General features: G+C 33.5%; 1 protein-coding gene across 1 annotated transcript in view; it reads right to left on the minus strand.

The window, feature by feature from the left end:
- NCAM2 (neural cell adhesion molecule 2) overlaps positions 1 to 15,489 on the minus strand; it is a 285,587-nt gene that overhangs the window by 113,311 nt on the left and 156,787 nt on the right. Inside the window, exons 7-8 of the mRNA XM_040056166.2 lie at positions 11,412 to 11,572; positions 2,322 to 2,467 (exon numbers count right to left, since the gene is read on the minus strand). Coding sequence (XP_039912100.1) covers positions 2,322 to 2,467; positions 11,412 to 11,572 — 307 coding nt within the window. The remainder of the gene's footprint in view (positions 1 to 2,321; positions 2,468 to 11,411; positions 11,573 to 15,489) is intronic.

Below are 15,489 nucleotides of genomic sequence, written 5' to 3' on the forward strand. Positions count from 1 at the left end.
TCCCGATTATTAGATCTCTTATTGGGTAGAAAATCTTTTGAATCCATGCAGGCTCAGAATGATGTCTCATTCAGCAGTCTTCCTTATCCACATGAGGTACGTTTATATTTTAGCAAGATAAGAGCCATATGATTGAGGAGCTACATACTAAAGTTAATAAAATTAAAATTAAAAAAATAGGAACAGCACTTTATATGTTCTTTTAATCATCCTGTTAATATTATTGCTTGAGCAGTTTTTCTGTCTTCTGTAGAAAAAAATCATCCCCTAAAAATACTCTTAATTAAACAGAAATTATGAATAAGTTGCAGCTAATATCAAGAAAAAAAATGGCCCAAAAATTTAAAATATGAATCACTTGAATAAAGACAATAATTTTATGTTTATATATAATTTATGTTGTTGCATGATGGAGTATTACTTTAAAAGTTGTCACATATAAGTTATATTTTCAATTAAAGACTATGTTCAACGTTGCCCCCCCTTTATTTCTTCAATTCACCTTTTCCTTCCCTTTCTGTGTGCAAAGCACTGCTGTATTATTAACAACTATTCAATAATTTAATCACTGCCAGTTTTGTTCCCTATTCACCTAATTTGGTAGGAAAGCAAAAGCCAAGCTTTTGGCAACCCAGAGCAGGAGGACCACTGGGCAAACGTAGCAGCATATTTTATAGGTCAAGGACATATTCAGTATTTCAGAACACTTATTCAAGATTCAGCAAAAACTCTCCCATGAGCAATATAGAGAGTTCTTTCTTTGGCAAGAACAAAGGAAAACACATAACTGTATTTATTCTCATTCTTTTTATCTTCCACATAGAGTCTGTCAGCACACCAGTAGGAAGTGAATATAGATTTTTTTTGGTTGTCACTATTTCTGAGTTGAACCACAGTTCAGAGAATACTCCAGCAATACATCAGTTTAACCACCTGCAGCTGGAATTAAGAATATAATACTGTCTTATACAAGCACTGGATAAATTTCAGGTTTCAACTGCACTAACATTTTTGAGCTTCTTTCTGTTATTTTCTCTCATTTTCAATATTCTTTATAGAAAGTTATTTTGGGAACATTTCAAACATAAGTGAGTGGCAAACATTTGTAACCTTTGAACAAAGCATAGTCTTTGCAAGTCAGAAAGATGACCTTTAACTTGAAATATTTAAGGAAGAGAGAAACTGCTTTGTCTTAATGCAAAACTATTAGAAAAAAATTATATATAAATACTGCTATATTGCTCCAAAGTGTAAAGCATAGAAGAGGAAAATGGTAGACAGAGCCTCACATAAACTGCTGCAATTCCAGGAAAGGTCAAGTCAGAGACTATACCAGAACAGACCTTCTCCTTTAGAACACAACAAATCAAAGGACATAATTTCTTAATATACAGCAATTCCCTATAAAATGACTTATTACATATCTAATTCTCACTGTGGCATGATTGCTATCCAGGTTTTCACCTGTGTGTGCTTTTTAAGCAACAGCTATGAATATGCAAGAAGAAGATATTTTCCTGCATAATTATCTAGAGTTAAAATTATGAATTAGTTATCCAGAAAGATGGTATCTTTTTCTTTAACCACTACAGAGAAATTCTGTAGTCTATGTCAGGAAATTAAGAAGAAAATACTTGCTCAAATACTAAAATAATTATTAAAAAAGGAAAAAGAAGAAGAACTCTAGAAACACAGCTTGCTATAAGCATGATCAGGAATTGCATAGTACCATTCCCTTTTCATTTTACCATTCCACCTAATTACAGCACTTTTTTCCACACTAACTGACTTTCTCCATTTTCATACTGCAGTCTTTCTCTATTCAACCTACTTTTGTAATAAAATATTAAAATGGGACAACAAAATGGGAAAATACATTCAATTTGTCCTCTGTGACAGGAAAAAATAGGAAGAAAAAATAAGTAGGAAATAAGGAACCACAAAGAATTCTGATTTCTTAAATTTAAAATATCTTTAAGCTCCAGTGTATTTTGAGGATTACTGGACAGAATTCAAATAGTCTGAAGAAGGGCTACATGTAGCCATAATGATCAAGATGAAATTGAAACAATTAGTACGAATTATTTAAATAAACTAGAGATAAACTACCTTTCAGTATTTGCTTTTTACTTTTTTCTTTTCTTTTTTTTTTAATTTAAAATTTACAATTCCCATGTCTCTCTTGCTGCCTTAGAAAACAGCAACTCCTTCTAATTCCAGAGGAATCTAAAATTAATCTGTCTCTAAATTAATTTTCTGCTTACAAGAAGAAGATTAGGCAGACAATACATAGGTATTTTATACATTAGAGGTAGATTTACCTTGTCACCTTCAGAGAAAGTCATTCCATCAATGGCCCTTTTCCAAGTAATCTCTGGGACAGGTTCTCCTTCTGCTTCACAGATGAGGGTTGCTTTCCCATTCTCAAATGTCGTTTCATTTTTAAGTTGTATTATTTGAGGCTGCACTGTTAAAAACACAAATTGCATTACTGATCCTGCACAAAGAATTTCATATCAATCAGCATAGTTTAAAACCACCTTTTGTTGTTGTTGTTAAATAACATCAAATTAAGGTGGTATTTTTTGTTGGTTTTTTTTGTTTGTTTGTTTGTTTTGTTTTGTTTAGGGTTTTTTTTTTGTTCTTTTTTTTTTTTTTTAATTAACTAAAGTTTTAATATTGCTGTCTATAAAAGCAATTAACTTTTCTGGCCTCAAGCTGCACAGCAACCATTTCTGTATGCCCCATGAGCTGGACATCTGTCTCCCTTGCTGGGGTAGAGTGGGACAGGTCCTGGCTCATCTGGCTTGGTGGCTGTGTTTATGTGCTTTTTTCCCTTAGGAACAAACTGCCCGGGAGCCTGTGGAGTCTCCCTCCCTGGTGATAACCAAAACGTAGCTACATTTGTCCTGAGATGTCTACTCTGTCTGACTCTGGACTAGATGGTCTCCAGAGGTGCTTCCCTACCTCAGGCATTCTTTGATTCTAACCAATGTTAGTCTTCAAATGCATATTATTCAAAAAAAAAAGCCCAGGAATTATTGGCATTCTTTGACTTTGATCTTTAGCAAGGTTTCACTGGCCTACATAAATTACAGAATTTAACAAAACCCCCAGCAACAAATACATTTCACTGATATGAAACACTATGGAGAACTGAAGAATCCTCTGATACAAGAATCCTCTGATACAAGGATCCTCTGATACAAAGGTGTTCATTCTTACTCACCAAGTAAACTGATGGTAAGATACATTTAAAAAAATCCAGATATTGTATGCATTCTTCAAATCATTGCACTTTATAGCCTCAATTACACAGCAGCTACATCTCTCAATCTACTCTGTATCAGGTTATTTATACATACAGTAGAATTTCTGGTTACATGTGAATACTTTTACATCGAGGATTTATCTGTACAATATCACACAAGAATTTTGTATTAGAACAGAGTTCTACTCTGAACTACTCCGAACAGTAGTTCATAAATTATAACTTTCTTCCATGATATTCAAGTAACTTAATTAAAATTCTTTTGGTCCTATATATTACCTCATATATAATGATTATTAAGTTTCTCTGAACCTATTCCCATTATACATTGAAGAAGACACTCATCCCCCCTGGAAAACCCAACATATAATCCTGTAATAAGAATATGATTCAATATGTTTACACCCAAAAGAAGTGAATAAAATTTACATGAGTGAATCAAAATTGGGCAGCTCTTAAGATTGACCTCATCAACTTTGAGTACATTTGTTTAAAGCAATGTATTTTCTAAGCAGATTTTCTGAGCTTTGCTTTTGAGGAAGCACTACTATAGGGTACTCCTTATGAAACAAAATAAAGAGATGTAATCTGTTTTCTAGTGGGGTTACTATAGTGTGTGCTATGTAGAACAGCAATATTGGCTTATGTTCATGGATCAAAATGGGAAAGATTCAGGTCGGAATGGGCACCAGGAGGGCTTCTTGACCAACCCCCTAAACAACACAGCATCAACAGACCCTGCTCAGGTCAGATTTCTCAGGGATTTGTGGAGCACTATCTTGAAAAATGTCAAGAACAGAGACTAGACAACCTCTCAGCAGCCTGTTGCAGTGCCTGTCTGTCCTGGTGAGAGGTGTTTTCCTTATATCCAGCCTCCTGCTTCGTTTTATGACTCCTCATTTCTAAGCATTGTCTCACAGATGCTACATTCACAGCATTACCAGGAGGAATAATAAAAACAAGCTTGCTTTATGTAGGCACATAACCTACCTTTTATCCAATCCCTCCACACAATTCTTGGTCTCACTTCTCATTCCTTTTCTCTATATTCTTTCTGTTGCTTTTCTACTGTCTGTTCCCCCTTGACTATTATGAATAAACTATTGTGTGTTTAGTGCATAGACATGGGAAACAAGCAGCATTTTACCTAAGAAAGTACTGAACTAATATCCTGCTTCATTAATATATAATCTACGGTGAGTGAGATCATGTGAAAAAAGAAAACACCCTGGGTGATAGAGAATTCTTGAAATGTCAACTGGATCCAGATTTTTTGGATGCAGTAGAAGGTAGCAAGCAAATTGTTACATCAGGATATCAATTTGGCCAAGAAAATACTAAATTCCTTTGTAGTACAAAAAAGGATGTCAGTGGAAAGACCTAAAAAAACCACCAGAATTAGAGATTAAAGATAATTATGTTAAACTACAAAATAACTTCACTTACTACTCTCATTTTCAGGATCATTCAAGTGCCTATGAAATATTTCACCTTGGCACTAAGGCACTCAATTTCTAGAGCCATATCACCTGGCTACAAAATAATCTGTTCTATCCTTTCATTCCTTTGATATATCATCATCCATGGAAAAAAAGGAAAGAGACAGTAGACATAAAGCTTTTGTTGTTGTTGTTTTTCTTTTTTAGAGGGGTCATACATAGTATTTCATGCCAGAAATTCTGAAAAATTATGATTATTTCCATCAAAATGAGTTCCCCATCTGGACAATATGACAAACAATGTAATTTGCTCAAGATGGTGCATGTTCCAAAACACAAAAAAATCATTCTTAACCTTAGACTTATTCTGAATTCCTTTAAGACCTCCTTCAAATGGATCACTACAAGACAAAAAGTTTTAGCTTGACATTTTAGACAAGAGTACCTGACATTTAAAGGAATAAGCACTGATTAATCATCAAATACATCCAGCTGACAGTTATTACTTGGAATAAGAGAGCTCATATGGGGGATATTATTTAATTAATTCATTTTTGTAGGTTACGTGTCAACTTACTACTGACTAGAAGTTTTTACACTGAAAACTTTTTCAATGACATTTTGGATGTTAGAAAATATTAAAATATGTTTGTGTACATTTAAATAAAACTATTTGAAAATGCTAACACTAGTATTGACAGAAATACTGGAACAGTCATTTTCCCCACCCTCCCACGTCCAATTTTTTAACAGTTCTTTCTAAATTGATAAGGTCATTCTCAAACTGAATTGGTATTTGCCTTTTGTATTCTAGAAAATATGAAGCAAATAAAATTCAGAGCATTGAAATGCAAATTCAGGAAGCCTTCAGGGTTTTGCTGCTTAATTCAGTCAAAAATATTGAAATATTGATGTTGTGAAGTAGTTGAAACATTTGTAAGCTAAATGTCCTGGCTCAAATGAAAGAATGCTTGAATGCAGAAAGGAGCTAAACTTCATTAAAATTATTTAAGGTAAGGAACTATTACTAGACGTGAATTGTTAAACTGAACAGAGTGATGATGCCAAATAAAGAAACAACATTTATTTGTTGGGAAGTTTGTTTTTTGAGCCAAGGAGGTTGGTTTTAAGTTTTCTAACACTTCCTCAGTAAACAAGTTTCTCTCAGATTTCTTCCTTGGACTACTCTGGATTTGCCTCCTCATAAAGCTTATGATGAATATGGATAGCAGTCTGAGGCTTTTGCTTGCAACCAGTTTCTTGGAAAAGGTACACAATTTATTGAATTCACAGAGTTCTACCCACACCTTTAACAAAGAGTTTCATCAGTCCTGGGAAGCAACATATATAAAGAAGCAAATATGTAAAGCTTGAGATAGTCCTGCTTAGGTCTCATCAAAAGAATTATTTTAAACAGTTTGATATTGATACAAACTCAGTTGTACTGGTGAGAGGCCTAGTGCATATCTGTATGGCTGCCTGATTAATCTCTCGATTAATATATCCAGGAGAAATCATACCTTCCTGCTGTCCTCCTGCACAGACATATTTGAATCAGGTGGCAAAATTGCAACCCCATCCTCCTGGATTCTCCTAGTACAATTTGAACCGAGTAAACAAGCTAGACTGCAACATGGAAATATATAAGAGATTTCAGAAATTTAATTCCTTATATGATAAAGATTCACACACATACCAGTATGAAATGTTGACTTCACTTAGCGCACCATGAACTGAGTCTCTCTCTTTGGATAGTATTATTGAAACATGTTAAAACGCTACTTCACACCCAGAGGGGTTTAAGACTTGTCATTTGGGACAGCTGTTGTTGTGCATTATCTGGGTTTATATTATATTTCATTTTTATATTGGGTTTTGTAATGTTTTCTTCTGTACTCCCCTGCTCCCCTGGAAAAAGTATCATCCCAAAATTTGTCCCTGCTCTTTTTCCCCACCCATTCTCCCACACTGGAATGTAATCCAACTCTGTTGCACTCCCACCTTATCCCTGATTGGGTAGTGGATTGTCCCCGCCTGTAGCCCCTCCCCCCTGGATAAAAGCCAGGATAAGGAGCTGGCTCCTTCTTTTAGCTTGGGGACAGGGACCAGGACTGGCCTCCTGACCCTGTGGGGGCAGGACCACAGGAGAAAGACTGAATAAAGCCCAGATTCCCCCCAAATCAAGTGCAGACTCCTTCCTTTTGCCATTGTCAGGGACATGCTCTCTCTAAAGGAAAAGACTCACATCCACTCTGGGATCTTTAAGACCCTGAGGGACAAAATCCTTCCGGCTTTGGTTTCTCTCTCTTAAGCTAACCGAGGCAAAAACAGAGCCAAGGGGCTCCGAGAGAGAGAGACACCGAAGACAACTGTCATCACTGTCTTAACAGATTAGATATTTTTTATTTTAAAAAGTAGGTGTATTACAAAAAAAAATGAGGAAGTAATGAAGAGGAAAAAGGAATGCAGAAAACGTATGAACTTTTAACATTATATTTCCAAGTGCTGAGTTGTATTTTGGGAAGCTGCAGTTGGTGAACTTTATAATATCTGTGAGGAACAGGCACAGATAACTCCATGCACAGAACTATGGGATTCTCCTTCGAGAGGTATCAGTGAATTTAAATGAAAACTTTCCATATACCTATAGAATAGCATCTCATGACAAACAAAACAAACCACAAAAAGCATACTTAAACACATTAAAACATTAAATATTTATATAAAAATATAAATCTGCTTACTGAGACCAAAAGAAAATTATTAGGGTATGCTCCAGGCACTATAAAAAGGAATGCGGCATTAAGACTGAAAATAAGGGAAAAATTTGCACAACTCCTCACCCCAATCTCAGAGGAACAAAATATTCTTTTTACTTCCAAGATTAATGGATTTTGAAGGACTAAATTAAAATAAAAGTTTTGAATTTTAGCATTTGGAGTAAACTCAAGAGGGATATGATAGGAGAGTTGCATTATATTTCCTCCTATCTGGCAGATGACAAAAAATATATTAATAATAGCATATAGTTTCTCAGTAATCAATGAAAATTACATTGAACACAGGTGAAAAAACTCTTCCACTATACAACATTCAGATCATAATTAAAAAGGCATCTAGAAAATAAAAATAGTATGTGTTTAAACTATGCATCAAGTAGAAAGTGTCTCTTGTAATAAATTTTGAGGTATCTCCTCTTTTGATTTTCGTGAAGTCATTTGTTAGAACCCACTGAAATACCAATGAAATACTTCTACAACAAAATATTGCTCAGACTGCCTTCTCACTGATTATGTAGGTACAGCACCTCTATCACAGAGAACTTCAAATTAACTTATGCTAGACCTCCCTCTAATTATTTTATCAATTCTGATTAAAGAAAGAATATTTTTTCTTTCTAGAAAAATAAATTATTAAACATATAGATGTATCTTTCTGTGGCCTAAATACAGAAAGAGAATACTTGTTGAAAACAACTCTAATATTATCAAATTGTATAACCACGCATTTGAGTGATAAAGAACTAGAAATAAGCAACTAGAGCAAACAAAATTAAAATCCTAAGAATATAAACACTATTCATATTAAGCACAAATATGTCTTTAGTTAAAGCTAATTTTCTTTCCTTTAGTCTGATTATATTTTTATTCTAATATAAATGAAGACTACTGCCATCACCTTGGAGAAGGAATGATGAAGAAATGAATCCTTACTTTGGAGAGAGTAAGAAGATGTAGGAAGCTTCAATATATTGAATTTATTGAGTGTTCTTAAATCAAATGCTTGTTACTATGTGATTGTTGGAAATTTTGGGGGGTTGTCCATAGATGTAAAAATGTGCTATTTCATAATTGAAAATTACGTTTTAGATGTATCTAAACACACATATTTATAAATATGGCTACTACTGGGGGAAAAAAAAAAAAAAAAAAAAAAAAAAAAAAAAAAAAAAAAAAAAAAAAGTGGAACAGTATGAAGTGATAGGTACCAAATAGAGATAAATACTAAGAACATTTTTAAATAATTCAAGGATGAACACCTATGGTTTCAAGCTGTTCAGTAGTAAACATAAATGAATTTGAATTAAAAACCTAAGCACAAGTTCTAAGCATTAATCTAGATGAGATCTTTTAGGTGGTAATTGCTAATGATACAGAAAAGAGCTACAGCAGATAAGAGGATGACAGACAGAGATAATCAAATCATATCAAGAAAGACTGTGAGAAAGAGGGGGTTTTTTTCTTTCTTTTTGGAACAAAGCACTGATACAGATGAACTGGGGAGGGCAGGGTATGTGCCTATAGGTTTCCACACATATATCAGAGCTGCAGAAAAACTGTCAGAGTAAGCATTTTCCACCAGAATAAAAAAGGGTTTTTAGCACTGATACTGAAAAAAACAAAACAACCCCCAAAGTTAAACTGAAGGAGCTAGGTCATGCATGGAAACTAAATATGTAGCTATTACATGACATTGAGATGAGCATGTCTATTAAAAAGTCCTACTTTCTAGAATGTTTAAGGGCTGAATTCTATAATGTTAGTATTATTTTTATTGCATTATGGTTATATTACTGTTACTACAAGTTTCAACATTGCCAGAGCCATGTTGTAGAAACAGTAGTCATTGCCCTAAGGAATTTGCATTGTAAATTAAAATTAAAGATAGCAGACATGTGAGACAAATAAACTAATGAAGTGGGAGAGAAAAATGCAATTTAATAGGCCAATTTAACATAAACTAGTTGTTTGTGTACTGTTTAGCTATAATAACCAGCCATCTGCCTTGCCATTTTCAGACTGCCACTTTTTAAAACACATTTAATGGAAAGAAGATAAGTAGTTGTTGGCTGTATATGTGACTGAGGGTTTAATCCATATGAAAGAGACAAAAGTAAAGCTTATTGTAGGAGAAATTAAAATCCTGCTCCACTACAAATTATCTATAACCTCTGAGGACAGAGACATGGGAGACACTTTATAGAATTCTGTGGAAACTTAAGCATAAGAAATTATTTTCTTCCTGCAAGAAAGAAAAGACATAAAAAATTTAGGAGTTTAGGATGTCATGGAAATATTGAGGATGTGTAGGTTCATAATGAATTTAACCAACTCATTGTGTCCATTAAAACATTAGGATTTAGCTTTCCATGGAGTCCCCAGAAAAGTGGTTGATAAAAGATGAAAAAATATATACACAAAATCCTTACTCTTAGTCTGGTGTCTCCTTTTCCCTATCCCTGTCAGTAAAAGGTGTCCTTGCTCTAGGCAAAAACCAAGTAAATTTCAGGCACACTTAAAATTACTTGAATAATACAGTTAGTTATTTCTGACTGAAATCTCCCTAAATTAATATCAAAATTAGAAAGTAATTTCTATTCCTTCAATTTATTTTTTGACAAGTTTGGAAATACAGTTCAATGAAATATTTAATTTTTCCAAAACACAATGCTGTACTTCTTGAGACTGGGATAAAATTTAAGATTATATTTCATCTTCTTTCCTTTTAAAAGAAATTGAGAATAACTCTCAAGAGCCTCAGAACAACAGCCCAATGGTTAGGCAAATCACCTGGAGTACAGAGCTGGAGACAATACAGCAGAAAGAGTTTCTCAAAGAGGTGACAGTGGGATGCATGTGAACACAGCCATGTTCACCTGACACCATGGCTTCAGCCTCAGGCTCTCCTAGACCCTAAATGTCAGCATTATCCAATCTACATTATCCAACGTCTACCCTCTTCAATGTAAATTATCAGATTACTCTCTCCTATTAGAACTCTTTCACTTTTATAAATTATCATAATTAGCTTCAGCTGGAAATTAATGTTAAACATTAAATACTCAACTTTTTTTTTTTTTTTTTTTTTTTTAACTGGGACATTAATTTCCTCTGTCCTAAGCATGGCATTTAACTGTTCAAACAAAAATTATCTTTATAATACAAGCTATATTTAATGTAAAAAAACCCCAATACATTCATTTTTGTAGGTTTTTCATAAGAAAGTTACAGCCTTTTTTCTTGCACAGTGATTCTGAGGATGTTTTCTACATTCTCAAAAATACCTACTCTCTCTAGGTTATATCTCAACAAAATTTCAAATAAATTATGATTTCTATGTGAAGGAGGGACTCATTAACACAGTTGGGATGGTTGAGCATAGAAAGAGAAATAAGAGTTTTGAGGTTACTACTTTTATCCTTTGAAGCTCAGGACACACAATATTGTTGTGACAACATCTTCAATCATGCACTTAAAACTTAGAAGTCAAGAAAGCAAATTTTAAAAAATCAGGAAGATCTCTGCATGACATTGCCCTACTAAAAACCCTCACTACTTAGAAGTCAAAATAACCCAGTTTTCTCCTTTCCAGAATTTCTCACTTTCTCCTCTTTATTTTCTTACAAGCAGTCAACTTCTAAATGAAAACCAGAGTGAATTAACTATATAACACTCCATTGTACTGCATGTGAATAGTAGAAAAGCAAATGCTGAAGATAACCTTTTCAAACTGAAATTCAGATGTAAAGGTTTAAGTAGCCAACAGGAAGGAAAGAAGTTGTAAAATCATACAGAAAGCACTTTCCTGCATCAGTAGGCACCTTGCAGAAATACTGTTTCACTGAAAATTGTGCATGACCAGCTATTTCCTTACTGTTTATATTTTAAAATGAAAGATGGACCGTATTATGCACTACTTACCAAAAACTTGAAGGAATGTTTGTTTTTTGTCATTTCCTGCTTTGTTTTTAGCATTACAGATGTAAGGACCTGCATCGATATTTTTTATATCTCTTATTGTTAGTTGTGTATTGCTTCCTCTCAGGACATATTTCTCATTTTCTTCAATAAGTTTACCATTCCTGGGATAAAAAAAAAAAAAATAAAAAAAAAAAAATTAAAAAAAAAAAAAAATCAACCACTACGTTCCAGTTACAATGTGCTATGGAAGCATCAATACACTTAAAATATTATTTTGAGGGAAGAGTCTGCTATTACACCAGCCTCAAAAATCACAATTTAATTATCAGGTTAATACATATATATATATATACACACACACACACACACACACACACATACACACACATATATGTATATGCATTAAAATACTATAATACCTTTATTCTTAAATGTTCTATATTGACCTAATGTTGGAAAAATGTTGTGAATAGGATTCTAACATATGGCTTATACTCAAGGAAGGGCACAAGGAAATTGGTTATATATTGTATGTGAGAAACAATTAAAAGCATATTTTTCAAGTGTAATTGCTGCAGTTCACAGTAGTAACAATGTAGCAACTGATAAAAAAATTAAATTACATTCACGTAGAGGCTATTGGTACATAAAGAACCCATCCAAATTACTTCCTCTCTGTTGTTGGCTAGCCACAACTTAGCAAGCAGGCATATCTCCAGATGTTAGAACGAGATGTGACCAGATGGTACAGAAATAATAAAATCTGCATGCAATTCTGAGGGCTGATTGAGGCTTGACCGGTCCATTTGAGCACCTTGGCCCACACACAGCTGCTTTTTCCAGAAGGCATGTCTCAAACATTCTATTCTATTCAATACATCTAGTTTAGGACATTTAATTTTTTTTTCAAGATTTGTTCAATGATTTCCATTTTATTCTCATATAATGGTAACTACATTTATTTCATATTTTCCTAAATAATATTTTCTCTAAAAGTGAAGATACTACTTATTTTTTGGGAGAATCGTAACTTTTAGTAGGAGTCCCCTGACATCTATATAGTTTGCATTTTAGAAGCACTTTTTTGTAAATAATTCTTATCCACTTAGTTACCAATTTCAAGACATTTCTATGATACTTGTTCATTTCCTTTCCAAAGAAAATCACAGAAATTGTTTTACAGAACAGGAAAGGCCTAATTTTCCATATTAGATAGTCTCACAGTAAACACCACCAAACCAGAACCAGAACAAACAGAAAAAACTGTCCAAACCCACTACACAACAACAAACAAAAAACAAACAACAGCAAAAAATCCCAAACAACCAAAAACCCCCTAGTGATTTCTTTCAGAAAACAAAAGTCTATATTCAAAGTTAGAAGTAATTTCCAGATACCTGTTTTCACAGTCATTGATATCTATAGCAGTTTCTCAGCAGAAATGAGATTATGAACATTTCCCTGGACCCTCCAGTGAACAGAGAGATTCATACTGATGCTGATATTGGATAACAGGAAAACATGAATAATATACTTAAAGTAGATTATTTCTTTTGTAAGATAATTCTAAGCCCTGTCAGCAAAGACCAAGAAATTGATCCAGCTAAACTTTAGCAGTGTAAATTATCTCCACAGCTATAAACAATTTTTTTCAGTAGGCCTATTCTTAAGAGTAAATATTTCCAGTTCATGACCTTTAAAGATTAGGGTCTTTATCTTTCAGTCCTGGCTAATTTATTTCCATTTTTTTGCCTCTCTGAAGGTTATGCTTTACGTTAACATAATAACATCTTCAATAGAGATACCATTTCAACAGAGAATTAATTAGATTCTCTTAGTCCATGAAATATCAACAAAATCTGTACATATATGAAATAGAGCAGCAACTAATTTTTGATGACCTTTCTTCTTGACAAGGTATTTCAGGGTGACTAGTTTTTATAAGTGCACTAAAGTATTTTTTGAGAAAAATTGATATGTTAGTTCAGATGCATCTTAAATTTATCAAATCTAAATATCATCAGCTCCTGGAAATAAAAATGGTCAACCTAAATAGCTCAAGCTTCAGTACATTAGCTACTGTCTTAAAGAGCTAAAAACTTGAGACTATTGTTTTTGTCCAGCATTTTGCTTACAGTCAACACACAGAGATATGATTTCCTTCAGTAGTAGTGCCATCTGATTTAAAAAATACAGATATTTTTCATGGTCTGTCTGAAGTTGATCAGTTCATTGGAAACCAAAAAGGAAACAAGGGTAGTAAAAATCAAGATAATTCACTTTTAGTAGACTAAAATAGCAGTGGACTGTAAGATTACATTTGAATAGATCCAGACTCTGCAGGCCTTGATAAAACAACAACAACAACAAAACAAAAAAAACCCCAAACCTTCATTAGACTGAATGAGTGAATAACTGGTGTGAGAGCCCATTTTAAAAGGCAACAAAGACAGAAGACCATGGGAAAGTGTATGACACAAGTCCTCAGTCTTGATGAATCACCCTAACAGGCAGGGATATACTTTTTACACCATGAAGTGAAAATCCTGCAGCAGAATGGAGTAAAAAATCATTTTCACCCTTTTTATCAGCACTTTTCCACAGCTCTCCAGGATACTGAATACACTTTAGAATGTTTTGCAATGAGGCATCAGGATTGCTATGATTATTTTCAGTGAGAATATCTAACACCATCTCTCTGAGGCCATTAGCTATTCATAGGTATTCAGAGAATTCAGAAAACAGGCTTCCATTAAGTCACCTTATTACATCTGCCCATTTTAAAAATTAAATAAAATTACTGAACTCACATAGATAAAAGGTGAGGTCAGGTTTAAAACTAAATACAATTCCCTTAACTTGCTGTGACCAATAATTATAATCCTTCCAATACCACTATTAAAACATTATCAAATTCAAGACATAATCACACTTGTTTATTAAAATAGAAACACAGTAAAACCGAGGTTAGTACCAACTTTCATGATCAAAAAGCACACTAAACAGGATAAAATAGATAATAATTTGCCATTAATTCTGATAGACATATTCAATGAGCTTCTCAGTGGATGACAAGCCTATTAATATTAGATGAATTAGCTTAGATAAACTTCCCTAACACTCATTGATAATGCTTTCTAGATTTTTCTAAAAAAAAAAAAAAAAAAAAAAAAAAAAAAAAGGTTGATCTGGTTTTCTTATGCTGAGTCAATTTTCTAAAAAAACCCTGTCTGAACTGTTGTGGAAAAGCAAGATCTTTATTTTGACATATGTTTTAGATAAGACCAAGGACAGGAGAAGAGATCAGCTGTTTTATGAATCCTTTTAATTGACTAAGTGAGTGAAAATGGACCTGAAAATTTCAGAACAGAGATTTTAAAAATTTGATGCAGAAATTTAGGACTGGAATACCATTTAGAATTGTTTTCTTCCTCTGAAAAAAGAAGGAATTTTCTCCCCCCATTTTTTTTTTTTTCTCTGTTTGCATACCAATAATAATATTCTGTCCCAGGGATAAATTTTCTTTTTGATGTATCATTTTATAAAATTTCAGTATCCACAGATAAAAAAAAAAGAATATTTTCAACTGACAAGAATTTACACCCTAATCAGACAAAATGAAAAGCGAACAAAAGGGAGGAAAAAAAAAAAAAGGGAAGGGAGGCACATTAGCCAATATTCCTCATTATGAGTTAGTTCCCGAAAGAGGAACAAAATAGAAGTTTGCACATGTACGATTCAACATCCTGGCCTCAAGCCTAAAAAGCTGCTGGAAAATCTTTAATAAAGATATTTAATGAATGCTTTAAAAATATAAGCCCTCAAGAGCTGTCAAACCAAAGTGAAATCCTTCAGTGGGCTCTGATGAGTGGGCACAGAGATAAGGGTCTCTCCAAGACACCTGGCCTGGGCACATAGTATAGTATTTGTAAAATATCAAAAAAATCCCACAACTGTTAATGGAGATATCCGCAAATGGTGGAAATTGATGTAATCTTCCTTAATATATACCATAATTCATGTTGTCATATACCAAAGCCATTTAGAATAGCAGATATCAAGCAGCTCTTACAAATTT

This window comes from Hirundo rustica, chromosome 2 (genome assembly GCF_015227805.2).
Source record: "Hirundo rustica isolate bHirRus1 chromosome 2, bHirRus1.pri.v3, whole genome shotgun sequence".
NCBI lineage: Eukaryota > Metazoa > Chordata > Aves > Passeriformes > Hirundinidae > Hirundo > Hirundo rustica.